At 39.1% G+C, this 14,988-nt stretch overlaps 1 protein-coding gene across 1 annotated transcript in view; it reads right to left on the bottom strand.

Moving 5' to 3' along the window:
* Positions 1-14,646, bottom strand: part of itga11a (integrin, alpha 11a) — a 52,573-nt gene extending 37,927 nt beyond the window's left edge. The window contains exons 1-2 of the mRNA XM_086292856.1: positions 14,512-14,646; positions 7,968-8,082 (exon numbers count right to left, since the gene is read on the bottom strand). Coding sequence (XP_086148982.1) covers positions 7,968-8,082; positions 14,512-14,560 — 164 coding nt within the window. The 5' untranslated portion in view covers positions 14,561-14,646. The remainder of the gene's footprint in view (positions 1-7,967; positions 8,083-14,511) is intronic.
* Between the last annotated feature and the right edge of the window lie 342 nt (positions 14,647-14,988).

The raw sequence follows: 14,988 nt of genomic DNA, 5'->3' as shown, positions 1-14,988 counted from the left end.
GTGGAGGAAAAAGAAAAAAAAGTGAAATCCTGCAAGTATTCCTACATAATCTGTTATAAAATATATAAAAAGTACCCAATGTTTGTCCTTTGGAGAAATGAAAAGTAATGGTTACATTTTTTGTGTTTTTCCTTTTTATTCGTATTTGTTCACCTGGGAAGCTAGCTCCCAATTAACACAATTCTTCTGTATTAACTTAATGGACTGTATTGACAACAAAGTTCCCAAGCTGAACCGGACTTTGTGGTGGGAATGTTTGATTGTGAGCTTTAGTTGGGAAAGTTCTTCTTGGGCAGCTGTAGATTCACTGTAGCCACATTGTACAATCAGGGCACAATCACTAAAAACTTAGCACCAGCTGTGATTTGACATTTTACAGCAGCAACTGCAGACAAGAGGAAATGTTGTTGTAACAGTCCATCACTGCACATCAAAGAGGACATCATATGGGATCAAGCTTCGGTGTTATTGCTCCTGAAGCCAACTTTAAAAGTCTCACAGACTCTGGAAGTCATTTTACCACAGGGGCTCCAGCAGTGCTCATATTTTCATAGCTATTAATATCACGATTATTACTTCGGATATTGCTATCCCTTGGCCAGTGGAGACACAGCAGCTTAAGTTCAGGTCAGGATACATCTACCTTGATGAAAAGGGACCATTGTTGCCTTTGACTTGGATGCCTGCCTTAGGACCTCCTGAATTTCACCAGAAGCTGTTCAAATAATCATGTTCAGGAGCTCATTATGGTCAAACGCTAGCTTTGGTTCATCATCACAGCAAGAATGCTAATGACGATGAAAGAAAGTATTTGACCCAAAATGAACACATGGAGCTTTTCTACCATGGTTACCAATGAATACAGGATTTGGGGGTTTGAGGAAGTGCCATCCCCAAGCCCAGCCTGTCATTAATGTGGTCATTTTTTTCATATTTGGAAGGCGGAGATGTATTTGCTGTGAAACCACATCCATGCCCCAAACATGAGTGTGCTACTCCAGTGTCACGCTTGCTCATCACATTCTGTCCATTGGTATTAACAGGATATGTTTCCTTTTGTTAGTGCTGCCTCATTAATTGAGGGGATTGTTATGGTCACATAATTATTTTTCCAAGACATTTATTTCCCATATCTGCTCTGCCTGGGAGCATTGAGTTGACGGTAGCAGTAATCAGAGGATTATGAGACATTAACAAGCTCTTAATAGTTTTTTTTTTTACTTACTGTCCTCAAGTACGGAGAGGGAGTGAACATCCACATCCACCTTTTTCCACCAGAATGGATTATCTCAACAGTTACTGAATGGATTAGACTGGATGACATTTGGCTCAGATATTTATGGACTCCACCAAACTTTGCTGACTTTTGTGAGGACTTGTCTTAGCATAACCAGCAGGTCCAAATTTTCAGTTGTTCAATAAGCTATTGTTATATTTACTTGGCACTATTGTGGTTTGGGGATTCAGATGATCAAATGGTGACCACAGTTATACATGTTTGTTTTACAGGCATTTATCATTCCCTGACAATGTAAAGGCAAAAAAACTCAAAACATATAACTGAATCTAAATATCTGAAAACTACAAATTTGTCTGCAGACACTATGGTTCCCAGATGATGAATCGTAATGGATTTGGTGGTAACTTTTCCTCTGGAAACATGTGGTTGACATTTGTGAAAACTGAACATTTAAATTTTGCCCTCACGATCAAATGCAATTTTTTTTTTCTGAGCCTTTCACTCTGTAGCGCCATGATAAAAATATCCAACTTCTCCAATAGCTTAATTTTCAACTAAACACCTTGGTGTTAATGGACTATAAGTAGGGAGCAATATGCTATTTCTGTTCTTTATTTTGGGTGTTTTTGTTCCTAGTCACATAACAGATACATTCTGCAATACTATATACAGAAATTAAGTTTGATAACACATATATAACAACTATAGACAGTAAAAAATATCTGTGTTTCTTCTGGTTCAGAAAAATTAAGCTAATGTGGAAGTGCCTTAAACTGGATTCTATCTGAAGGCCACCAGATTGCAAAAGTTGTGACTTCAAAAAGACTTCCAGTCCTACAGATGTCTACAGGAAAACAGCTTTAGGACTCAACCTTTTATAAACACTTTCCTGCTGAGTCTATAGGCTCAGTCACTCATTCTGGGTCATGCTGAAGTTTAATTCTACTTAAACTATAAGAAACCGATCAACTAAATTTGGCACATAGCTTCATCTTCATCTTCACCCTGAAGGTCTTTATCTATCACATATCATGACATCATCATGCAGCCTAGCAACAAAATATCATGTTAAAATGACCTCTTATTAACATTTTTGAATCTACAACACCTTAAGAAAGCATCACAACAACAACATCTAATTGATTTTTGAATTATCATATATATATATATAATTATTATTGCTGCATTATGCGTTGCATATTATGACGCAATAAGATTGCCTGGCGACTACGTACCAATTGGCTTAAATCACCTGTTTTTAACCTTTATGCACCTGAAATATTTTTTTGACTTCATGACAATACCATCTCGTTTAGGATTACATGCCTAGCAATCACCTAGCAACAGCTAAAATGACCCATCTACTGCCACTATTTTTATTTTCTTTATTTGTACTTTTCATGTGGCTAAATCCATCAGTTGCCAACAGGTAAAAAGCCAAAGAATATCATAGCATGGACCTTTAACAGTTGTAATAACATAGTGTTCTTTTAGTGCCTGAATCAAAAGTAGGTACACTGAATTCTCTTTTATAACCTTTTTTTTGGTGCAGTTCTGCACAACAAGTGAAATAAAAGAAGCACTACTTAAAGCAGAGGTGAAAGCCCTCACAGACACTCTGTAGTTATGTTTCTAACTGAGCTGAGGAGTAGATGTCAGGTCTCAAAAGAGAAGACCTGATATAACTACAGTAAAATAAACAGCAGAACAGACAGTGGGGGGCCTCTGCAGTGTATGGCACAAGTATGCAGGTTAGTGCATCCCATCAGATTCAAAGACTTAAGCTCTTTGCCAACTGGAGGTAATGTGGCCTCATTTCAATAACCCAATGAGTGCCTGCTGTGGCAGGGTGTTTAAATCACCCCGTTGAGCAGACATGTGGAGAAATGGTGCATGCCCTTTCCTCCGTAGCTCCATCAGCAGTAATGCACAGACCTCAATAAATGTTGTTGGGCAAAATAATGTCCTTTACAGTAAACACTTGGCAAATAAAACAACCTTAAAACTCAAGAGGACTTTTCGCAACTTTTGCACATTTTAATAACTCCAATGGTTAAAGCCTCTTAAATACTGGAGATTATTTTTGAAACCAGCCTTCATTTTGATCTTGACCATAGACGACACGTTTCGTGGCTTTATTTTCTATGGTTATGACAAAATCTGTTGGCAAAATCTGTCTACAGACAGACAGAGAGGCCTGCCAAAGTTCTTAAAAGTGCCTTTGTAACAGTTCCCAACTAGCTGTCATTCCAACTGCAGTTTTGCCAAAGCCATTTGGGAACAAGGTAATATTAGTGGACACTAAGGGCAAACACTCATGTCTGAAAGAATAACACATAGGATGTGGTTAAAGCGACATAATTCACAAGACTGTTGACCAGGAGAGTGCTGTTTGAATCCTGTGTCACTTTTGAACTTCTTTTCATTGCTTTGTTGTTGTTTGCTGTTTCACTTCTTTATCCTTTTCAACTTTCTTTGGTTTTCCTTTTTACTCACTGCTTAGTTGAGTCATTGGATCCAAAGGATTTAGAAAAGACAGTACAAATTTACCCTTTCACAACATTAAATGACACTGAATGGTAGCTACCAAATTAAGATTTTGCTAACAAAGCCTTGACCAAAGTAATGTAAGTAATGCATGTCTTTTGGCCTGTCTCCCTCAGCCCTAATCAGTCACACCAGATGGCCGCCCAGCTGTGAGCCTGGTTCTGCTGGAGGTTTGTTCCTGTTAAACGGGAGTTTTTCATTCCCACTGTCACCAGCTGCCTGCCTGTTTACAGTGATTTGTGATTGTTGAGCCTTTCTCTGTATTATTGTTGGGTCATTACCTTACAATATAAAGTACCCTGAGATGAGGGTTGTTGTGATTTTGCACAAACAGAAGGGAACTGAATGACATGCACACAAAGACTCACAAGCTGAAGAAAATACCAGCTTTGCTATCAGCTGTGATAATAACCTACCTAAATGCAAAGAACCAGCAGATATCTTTGTCTACTATTCTATTTTGGTTCTCAAGTACAGCCTTTTAAATACAGCTGCATTCTTGCCTAACTTCAGGTTTTGGTCATAAAAGGCTTTTTTTTCCCACAGAGTCACTTTCCAGCTGTGATCCTGTTCCTATCCAAACATTCACAGCTGAGGGAATGAGAATTCAGTCAAGTCTGGAAAAGTTAACTGTGCTATAGATTGGCGCACAAGCTCACGGGCCCTGTCAGTAAGTGTAAAAAGTCTAGTTCTCCTGGAAGCCTAGTTGACATGAAATCAGTTGAAGGGAAACTGGAAGCCTAAAAAGCATAAATGATCTGGAACAATCCATTGCAATTTACAGAATGTGTGTAGTTTATTTAATTGACTTATTTAAATGTTAAATGTTAAACCACATGTGTAAATATACTAAATAAAAGCAGTTTCACATGATTTCAGGTCCATGCAATCAGCAGTTCATTCTGAACATTATACATACATGGAACCCAGAGATAAGGAAAACGGCATCAGTGACAATATACTGTAGTAGATATGACAAGGATTTAGTCAAATTTATTCAGTGGAGGTAAACTCCAGAAATCACCCTACAGATGTGCAGCAACTGCATAGAGGAACTAGGAACTCATGTATGCAAGTCAGTGTGGATAAAATGATAACGTAATCTAAACTTGTTTTAATGATCTGTAGCTCTCATTAAAGTGGTATTTTTACATTGGCCACAGCTCATGCGACATTCCTGCATCCAGCTGAGAGCTGTCAGACTATGTACTGTGCACACACTCCCACATGCACATACAAATATACACAGACAGTCTTGCATAAGTGCACAGCTGTTTGATCACACACCAACTCTTGCTGCTCTGACTAAACAGTCTTTTAAAACCGAAATTCAACAGGATGCGTAAGATGTCTGGTGAACAGACAGACGAGTCATAACTGAGTAAAACACTGGAACACTTACTGCTGCAGGCCACAGCATTTTCAGCCAGACAGTAGACTGAGTAGCCAATACACAGAAACAGTATTGTTACAGTAACCAAATCACTGAAAAGACATCTACCGAAACCTGCACACTTTTCACCAATTTCTATTCATCATATGCGTTATATTAGATGCACAAACACCTAACAGTGACAAAATACCAATCCCCTCAACTCTATTTTGCTGTATGTGGTTTACACACTGTTTGCACCTCGTTCTCAGACATTTACAGACAGGTCTGTTGACCTTTATTCCACAAGTGTCAATCTCATCAGATCTTTTCATTTCTGGTAGACGTGATCAACTGGCATGGTTGCTAAACAAGTTGGGTTTTCACCGTAATATCTTTAGTAAGTTGCAGGTCACAGCGTTTTTTAGACAGACAGTAGCCAATACACAGACACAGTATTGTTACAGTAACTTCACTAAATCCCTGAGAAGGCATCTATAGAAATCTGCACACTTCACCAAATTAGGAGTGGTATTTAGTGTCTACTACTACTACTGCGACTACTGCTAATAATAATAATAATGATGAGCAGATCCATTGATTGGACACATACAGTCCAAAGCTCTCTGTTAGCTTCTAGCTTTGCTGAGTTGCTGAGTCGTGATTTTATCAAGAAGCAGAAGATGGTAGTTTTGTTTCCACCTGGAATATTGTAAAACAGCTTTATATGAACCATGCATGCACAAGACTAAAGGCTTCACATGCCGGACTGCCATAGAAGACGTGCAGTAGAGGATGAAAAAAGTACAAAAAAAAAAAGTACACCATTGTATCACCATTAAGTAAAAACACAGGTATTTAAATTCAGTTCTGCTCTTTGATTGAGCTAACTGGAAACAATTTCCTAATGCGTTGTACTGCAACAGTAGTGAGATTAGGTTTTGATTAACCCAGTAACTTACTGGTGCCCACACTTTGGAAGAGCAGGACATGACCTACTAGTCTGCTGTTTTGCCATTTAAGCCTTGTGGCCGACTGCTGTACTACAACAAGGCAAAATGAATGAATGACTGAACGAGTAGGTGAATGCTGAGCATCCCACACACACACACACAGAAAAAAGGAAAAACAGCGTCAAGATCGCAAAGCAGTCATTTTATGTGTGTGATGCTGCTCCAATGTAAAGTATATGTGGGGCAAAGATTTTTTGACTAGACAGAACCAGCAGGAGGGAAAAGAGACCATGACACTATAAATAATCATCTTTCAAATAAATAACAGGATTTGAAAGTCTAAACACGACCCTCAAAACCTGAAAATGAACTAAATGTCTGCACTTAGAATGGGTTTATATGCTTTAATAATTGGGGTATATTCAATAATGGGGTATATTTAGAGAGCACATTTTCAGAAACACTTTAGAGAAAGGCTGCAGTGAAGATACGTCATGTAAGAAAAGCATGAACTCCAAAACATCAGTGTATTCTGTGGGAGAGAATACGTCCATTTGGTGTGGTCACAAAAGCATAATAAGGGAATTAATTATAAGAATTATAACGTATAATGTTAAACATGTAAAGCTCTATAGGTCAACATAAAAAAATGCGGTCTCACTATTACAATGTTGCAGTTTCTGCTGTCATCATTTAAACAACTGCAGGAGGTTACTGTCAGAAAACTGAAAGGGAGGTCATGGAAAGCCCATCCATCCATCCATCCATTCGCTTCCGCTTATCCTTTTCAGGGTCGCGGGGGGCGCTGGAGCCTATCCCAGCTGTCATAGGGCGAAAGGCGGGGTACACCCTGGACAGGTCGCCAGTCTGTCGCAGGGCTAACACATAGGGACAGACAACCGTTCACACTCACATTCACTCGCACATTCACACCTAGTGGCAATTAGGATTATCCAATTAACCTATCCCCACAAGGTCATGGAAAGCATTTCATAAAATTCGTCACACTCGTTATTTTCTGGTGAAGGACTCTGGAAGCAACTGAAGTCAAGTTTTCTTTTTAAAAAGGACATATAATTATATATCTACATAAACAGAACTAATGGTTGTTGCACACACACATACACAGAAGCAAAACCTGAACATGGCACGGTGCCAGCACAGTGCTGGCTAAAAGATATTTTGGAAATGCCAGAAACTAATTCTGGCCACCACGTGGTGCCAGTTGGCCTAGTGCGCATCAGGAGTTTGTGCTATGAGGTAATATGATGAATGTGAGGTATTTGGTTCAGAGCTACAGCTTGATTTGCAAGCACAAATTACTGGGAGGAAACCACCACAAGAGAGGTGCAGTAGATCACTAGCTTACACAGGGAAAAAATAGAGACATCCCAACATCTTTGCCAAGTCAGCTGTCTCTCAGCTCCACATCTTGTCAGCAAGTATTTTACAGTCATTATTTCCTTGAACTCTTAATCTTAGCAACTGATCACTAAGGTGAAGTTTGACAGTTTTATACCAGGCTAAAAATATGCATTACAGTAGGAGATACTGATATTTTAAATAAAATAAAGGCAGTAAAAATTCTGCAATGCAATAAAAGTAGCCATTGCACCAGCAGAAACCATCATAATGTCAATATATGAGATTTCCACTTGATGAAGATGTATATCACACACAAATAAAGCCAGGCCTCCTGTCACATGGACTAAACTTGACTCGCTATCACTCACCAACAGCTTGATTTGAAAGATATAATATTTGCCAAGCTACAAAACATCAGTAAAGAGAATTTAACATGAAAAAGCTGTAATATTTTGCAAAGACGCCGTGCGTAAATAACATGAGTCCTTACCATTTTTCTCCTCCAGCAGCCACATGTTGCTGAACAGTGTATCCAAACTGTGCTTGTTTAGGGCCTTTAATGATCCTGTATTTCTTTGTGTCGATGTTAAAGCAGTCGTGGAACCCTTTGGAAAAGAAAATACAAGTCTTGTCAGCAGCGATATAAGCAGGACTTTAAATACCATCTCCAATGGAATTAGTTGAATCCAAATAGAACATCTAGATTGTATGGTAAATGTTTGTGCTGAACCTCAGCATCTGGCCTGAATACAACAAAGTGCGGCAAAGTCCTCCTTACTCATCCTCAAAATAATCCCAAGTCTCCTGCTCCAGCCTAAACACAGACTTCCCTCCTAACGAAACAAATATTATTCAGATAAACTGAGCTGTCTCTCATGTTTGACTGACACTTTTCCATTAGACATCTGCAGACCCGGAGGAGTTTTGGTTAAACGTGTGTCAACATGGCCACCAACATAGCACATTTTTTTACTTCCATGGGGCATACTTGACAGACATTGTTTACTTAATACCAGTATGTCAGTCTAAGGTGAAGTAGAAGAAGACAAAATGAAGAGAAGCAATTGAAATTGATATTATAATTAATAGCCGGTGAAATATACTCGGATGCAATCTGAGGGCAGGAAGAATACATGTGCACTCGAGTTTTTCTCACATTTTAGGCATCTTATAAAAACGTCTTCTGCAAAAGCAGATTTTGCATGTCACTAACTTAACCCATTATATTTTATTAATGCTGACAGTAAGATTTGGCCTTCAAATTTCCATGAAAGAGGAGGATCTTTGTGGAGGTGACGAAACGTTACTTCTGGCAACAAAGAAGGGAAAAAACGTAACTGTAATGCAGCTCTGCTTTCCTCTCAATTCATCTCCCTCGCTTCATCCGTCTTCTGCATAATTTGCTGCCGAGCTCTTTTCCGCTAACTGCTATACTTTATACTGAAGAGACCCTGCTCAGTTTTTTTCGCTCGATTAATATTTCAGCTACTGTAAGTTCAGGACTCACATTTACCTTTGCACTACATGTTACTGATATCCTCAATCCAAAACTACACCGAGTCACGTTTTAGGGAAAAACCATCGCCTAAAGAGAAGGACATAGGAGGGAAATTGAATCACGCTTGGGGCTTAATGAGACACAGAGGTTTCCTTAAAATTAAAGTGTTTTCTCACAGCTGGAGCTGCAACACTGAGCTGAGAGCTCAGAAGTCTCATCTTTTAACCACCGCAGACCTCTGTACTTCTTACTTTGTGGCTCTTGTCCTCACACTGTAGGGTTTATTAAGTCTCTCACACTCAAGCAAAAAACCACCACTCACAGTTCATTCCCCATGAATGAGACTCTGGGGTCACATTGAGTCAAGTGAGACGTTTTTTTCTTTGTCTGGGAAATCTTTGATAAATTCAAGTGAAGGAATGTGCAACAAAGCTGGACACATGTTCAATTAAAGTTACTCAATAAGAAACTACAGTTCAAAATTCAAGACAGCTGACTCACAGAGAAAGAGAGGGAGAGAAAACTTGCTGCTGCTGTAACTTAACACTATTTTTAATCTGATGTTGCCATAATGAAAACCTTTCAACATTTGACTGTCAAATGTTTGCACTCTAATTACATTAACTGGTGATTCTAAATTGCCCAAAGGTGTAAATGTGAGCTTGAATGGTTGCCTGCCTTGTTTGTGTTAGCCCTGTAGTGATCTGGTGACCTGTCCTGGGTGTACTTTCACCCTGTGCCAGCTGGGATAGGCTCCAGCACCCCAGCCAATCCTGAAGTGGATAAATGGTTGAGAAAATAGGTCCATGGAATCTTTTCTCTTCACTTGCATCAATGTATCTGTTTATGTGGATGTCCAGCAGCTGATCACATGGTCTAACATCGTGTACATTTCTTTGATACACCTCTCAACAAGTGTTCACTGTTCATCACTTTCAAAAAGTAAACTCTGAGATCTTCTTGGGATGTTAGATGGACCTGTTGGGTATTCACGTGTTCAAATTCTTTTTTTTCTTTTTTTTTTAAAGTATCAAGGTGTTGGTTTGGAAGCAAAATACAAAATTTTGTGGTCACCCAGAGCCTCAGCGCAGCTGTGGCAAGTGTGGCAGGAGTCTGTTTGCTGATTCATAAAGCTGTTTTATTGGCTTACGGACCATTTTAATGAGTGAACTCTTTTATTAAAGCAAATTAGGGAAAACTTTACGTTAGAAACCACTTTGAAGACATCAATTTAAGTGGTCAATATTCTGCCACTGCTCCAAATTTAAAAAGGATAAAGAATAGCATCACAAGTATTGTCAGAATGGTTAAATAACAACTGAATTGCTTGTAATTTATAAAGATGTTCTATATTATAAAAATATTGCATTTTTCTTAAATCATAAATACTGCAGAATTACCACTTTAACATTGCTTAACACAGCAGAACAGATTTTAGTTCTGCTGGTGCTTTGACATGTAGAGGAGAGGCTGGATGTTGAGTCCGAAGACAAATGGCCCCTCTACAGAAATGTGAATTTGTCTGCATTTCTTAGATAGTGAATATTTGGACATGTTAATAGGTTGTCTAAACACACATGAAACTAAATATTTGCTTTCCCGGTTCCCTATCAAGCATCTGTAAACTGTGGCCAAAACTGACAGTTTGGGGACTGCAGGCAGTTTAAAAAAAATAAACATAAAAAAATAAATAAACTGAGACCACACTTCTACCACAGCTACGCTTGGATTCCCAGCTACACAATGAATAAGTCATTCACATATTTTTTTCAGTCAAGTGACCTCAAGTATCTCATAATGTGATTGGCATCACCGTAGACTGTTTGTTCTGCTTCATGAAAAGTTCTCTTAAAGTGAAAGGCCGTCTCTGCCACGCAAACTCTTCAAGTAAATATTGACACATGTGCCACATTGCTCATTTCCTGTGGCACGAATGGTGCACACGACCAGCTCTTCTTTCACCCTATCCCATAACGTCCCCTTAAAGTTTCTATATAGCTACAAACATATTCAGCAAACAAGGTTGAAAATAAGTCACTGGGATGGAGCCGTGTGGAAATAAATCAGAAGGTGCTGCATCATTTTATAGTTATTTTTGCTTTTTGTTTGGGGGGGGGGGGCTAATTATAAAATAGAACAGAATATTTTCTGTTCTGATATCTGATATCTGGTGAATAAGCAATGCAAGCAATTATTCTCCTTATCTCGGCTGAAGATGAAGCAAGGAATATTACAGCTAATAATCTCACAGTCCTTGTAATAATAATAATAATAATAATAAACTTTATTTATAAAGCACACTTAAAAACCAAGGGTATGCCAAGGTGCTTAACAAGTAAAATAGAGTATAGGAGGAGGATAATAGAAATAGGACCAAAGCAAGTACTAAATATGCAAGCAGATAACTGTCACTAATACATAGGAAAGCAACAGGTACAGAGCAAACAAGAATTTAAATGAGCATAAAAGTGCATGATATAAAATCATAAAAGAAATATTAACTAGAGGGAAAGGCAAGATTGAATAAGTGGGTTTTTAATCGTGATTTGAACAGTGCAATGGAATCAGATGCGCGGAGGTCGAGAGGAAGGGTGTTCCACAGTACCGGGGCAGCCAGAGCAAACGCACGGTCACCCCGAGACTTCAGTCGAGATCTGGGTTGGGTCAGAAGTAGTTGAGTGGCAGATCTGAGTGTTCTAGCAGGAGTATGTGGTTTGAGAAGTTCACTAAGATAACTTGGCGCTAATTTATTAATAGTTTTGAAAGTAAGAAGTAATATTTTAAATTGAATACGGTACTTTATGGGCAGCCAATGCAGGCTAGCTACGACAGGGGTAATATGGCAAAATTTCCTGGTACCAGTTAAAAGGCGGGCTGCTGCATTTTGGACTGTTTGCAGTCTAAGAAGAAGAGAAGAGGGAAGACCATAGTACAAGGAGTTACAATAATCCAACCTGGAGGTCACAAAAGCGTGAATAAGCTTCTCCAGGTCCTCATGCGGAATATAATGCCTAGCCTTAGAGATAAGGCGCAGTTGGTGGAAGCTAGATCTCACTACAGCACACACTTGCTTATCGAGTTTGAGCGAGCTATCCAGCAGTACACCCAAGTTACTGACATAGTCACAAGAAAAACTAGCAAAGGAACCCAGGGCAGCACAGAACAGAGAGAGAAGTGTCAGGGTAAAAAGCATGAGAACTGAGATCATCCAGTTTCCATTTAAAGACACTAAAGTAGCAAAGCAATTTAATATTCTCAGTAATATTAGCAGCTTTTAACGTAAGGTCAGAGTCTTCCTGGGTTTCCTGTGTACCGGTTTCTTTGCCCAGATAAATAAACCTCAGGCCGGTGGCTGCCGGTGTGACTCACATTAGTCTGCTGCTGCTTTTGGCCCAACACCAAGCCGCTGGAGCTCCACCGCAGACCCGCTGATATAGAGCAGCAGTTTGGATGAATTGTGCAAACTGCTGGCTTGGACACATCCTCATATCACACACACACACACGCATGATACAGCACTGTGACGTCTCCTCTTCTTCGCTGATTTTTAAAAAAATCTATCCTGACAATCAATTCTGATGTGTGTGTGTGTGTGTATGTGGAAACAGCATCCGACTGGTGTTACATGACCAGGAGCGATATCTTTGGCATGGGTCTTTGTATAAAAGTAAATATCAGAAGAAACAGGATGCAATGACTTTCCATTGATCCATTCTGGATTTCCAGTGATCCAATGGTTTCTCTGGAAAGATACACTTCATGGTACTTCACAGTTGACAATGTACTTTCAAAGATTTTGGCGCCTTATTTCACTGTTATCTATGCCAAAGCAAATACTGTGGGAGGCATGGGGTGTGTAAAACCAGATGCTCCAAGCACACAGGAGCCAACTGGGCACTGCTAGGCTGTTAACCTTCTGAGTTGGTAAAAGGCTCAACAGGGATTCAGACTAAATCTCTGTAGCTGAAGGTGGAGCATAAATTGCTATCGGTCAGTATAGCATTAACTAACTGTAACTAAAACATGAGCAGCTTTTAAATACAGATATAATGGATTGAAATGGCTTTTCATTGATAAGTAGGTATCAGCCTGCAGGAATTATAGGTCTTGTCCACTGATAACAAAGGAGGAACTTAAGTAAAATGAAAATCTGTGGAGGGCAATTGAAACAAATTATTTAGCCATTAATTATAGGCAAGATGTGTCTTCAAACCATTAAACCCTGTTACAGTTTCTTGGATGTGGACACACTGAAATGAGGTCATTTTTTCACACAAATACACAGAAAGAAAAATAAACAGTTCATACTGTATATTCTGCTGGCAGAGTGAATCTAAGGGACATGTTTACACCCTTTATACATATATAGAAGTTTCATATTCATCAAATCCAAACCAAATAGACGTATTTAAAGTTATCTTCTTTCAAAAGTCATGTCAGGCCACACACAGTAATCCACAGCCTCTTGCTTGCTTTCCAAAACATCTCCCGCTACATCACATCTTCTGCCGCAGACTCCAGCTACAAGGTCAATGTCTCTATTACTGTGGCATCAATCCAGAGGTTTGCTCCAGTGAATTCCAAAACTGATACAAATATTTACAATAGACATTTCCTTTTCTCCAATCTTCAGTTTCACATTATTTACCAAACTTGTAAATTAAAGACCAGTTTGTTTCCTCTTCCAAATAGTTTGAAAAGAAGTGAATAATGCCTTTCTGTTGAGGAAAAAACAGGCAAAACATAATGTACAGCCACAGTGACAAGTTGCCCAGAATTTTATGGAAATGTGGCTGCATTGTGACTATACTGAGCTCAAAACGTAACCATACAGAAATCTCCAGCCCTGCATCGGTTACTGAAGCTTCTACAGGCCATTTAAAGGATGCGGTTGATTTAATTAGCTTTACTAAACATTGGGACTGTATATTACTTTAGACGATAATCATAATAAAGGTCTGGCTTTGAAAAGTACATGCATTTGATGCATGTCATCCTGTTTCTTTCACCCTGTCTGGATGTGGTGCTGCTAAAGTGATTACACTGGTAATTGACCACATTTCTGGCTGAGCACCACTAGTTCTCCAGTCTCTGTAAAGTTGACACTGAAAAGATGGCACGAGTTTTAAGAACATGCCTGCTTCCAGTGTGACACAGAGCTTCTTTGTGGACCTTTAAGAGACAGCGTATCTTTCAGTAAAGCAAATGACCTTTGCCTTGCAGTTTCTTGATACTCATGTGCACAAATAGCCTTTCATCCACTGAAGATACTCAAATCTCGCTGCTTTAGTACAAAGCACACAGATTTGCAAATACAATATCATAATACTAACAAAATAAGTCATCTAATGTAGTAAAAAGAGAAAACCTCTTTATTTTAGAAATGTTTCCTGCTGCTCAATTGGGACACAGTACGATTAAATAAGCATCGTATTTCTATTATTTTAAAGCTACATGAGGAAAAGCGGTTAGATCCACACATTAGTCTGATAGAAGCACACATATATAGTTACAACAATAAACTACTTTCACTCACCCAGCTGCTGGCTGTAGATCCAAAGCAGGAGAAAGCTGTAGTACTCCATATGGTCTGCGGTGCAAGCGTGCCTCAATGTGATGGTGTACGAGTGATGACTGCTGTGAGGGTGTAAGTGGTGGGCTGAGGCACGCACGGTTAAAGATCCCACTCTGATTGACTCGGAGTTAAAGTGCTGCCTATATCTTGGGGAAGTAGGAGGGGACTGTCGAAGAAGAAGGAGGTACACAAACAGCAGGGCAGGGATTCTCCGTCTCTCACAAACTCATTCAGCTCTGTTTGGCCTGACAAACGCTTTTGAAATGATTTAACTTGAGTTTTCAGTAGAGGACTTTTGAATGTGGGTTTTTATCATAGCATACATTTGGAGATTTGAGGTGTTAAGGTGAAAAGGAGATACACACATCTAGTTTCCGAACATATATTAAAAAAAACAATAACCGGTCATATTTTTAGAGTTAACTTGATTTCCAAAAG

The sequence above is a fragment of the Aulonocara sp. 'chitande type north' Nkhata Bay genome, linkage group LG1 (genome assembly GCF_057382095.1).
Source record: "Aulonocara sp. 'chitande type north' Nkhata Bay isolate Kocher_YH1m ecotype deep benthic linkage group LG1, A_spYH_male_GT1.1, whole genome shotgun sequence".
In the NCBI taxonomy this organism is placed as follows: Eukaryota; Metazoa; Chordata; class Actinopteri; order Cichliformes; family Cichlidae; genus Aulonocara; species Aulonocara sp. 'chitande type north' Nkhata Bay.
The sequence above is the reverse complement of the archived record's forward strand: the minus strand, read 5'-3'. Positions and strand labels throughout refer to the sequence as shown.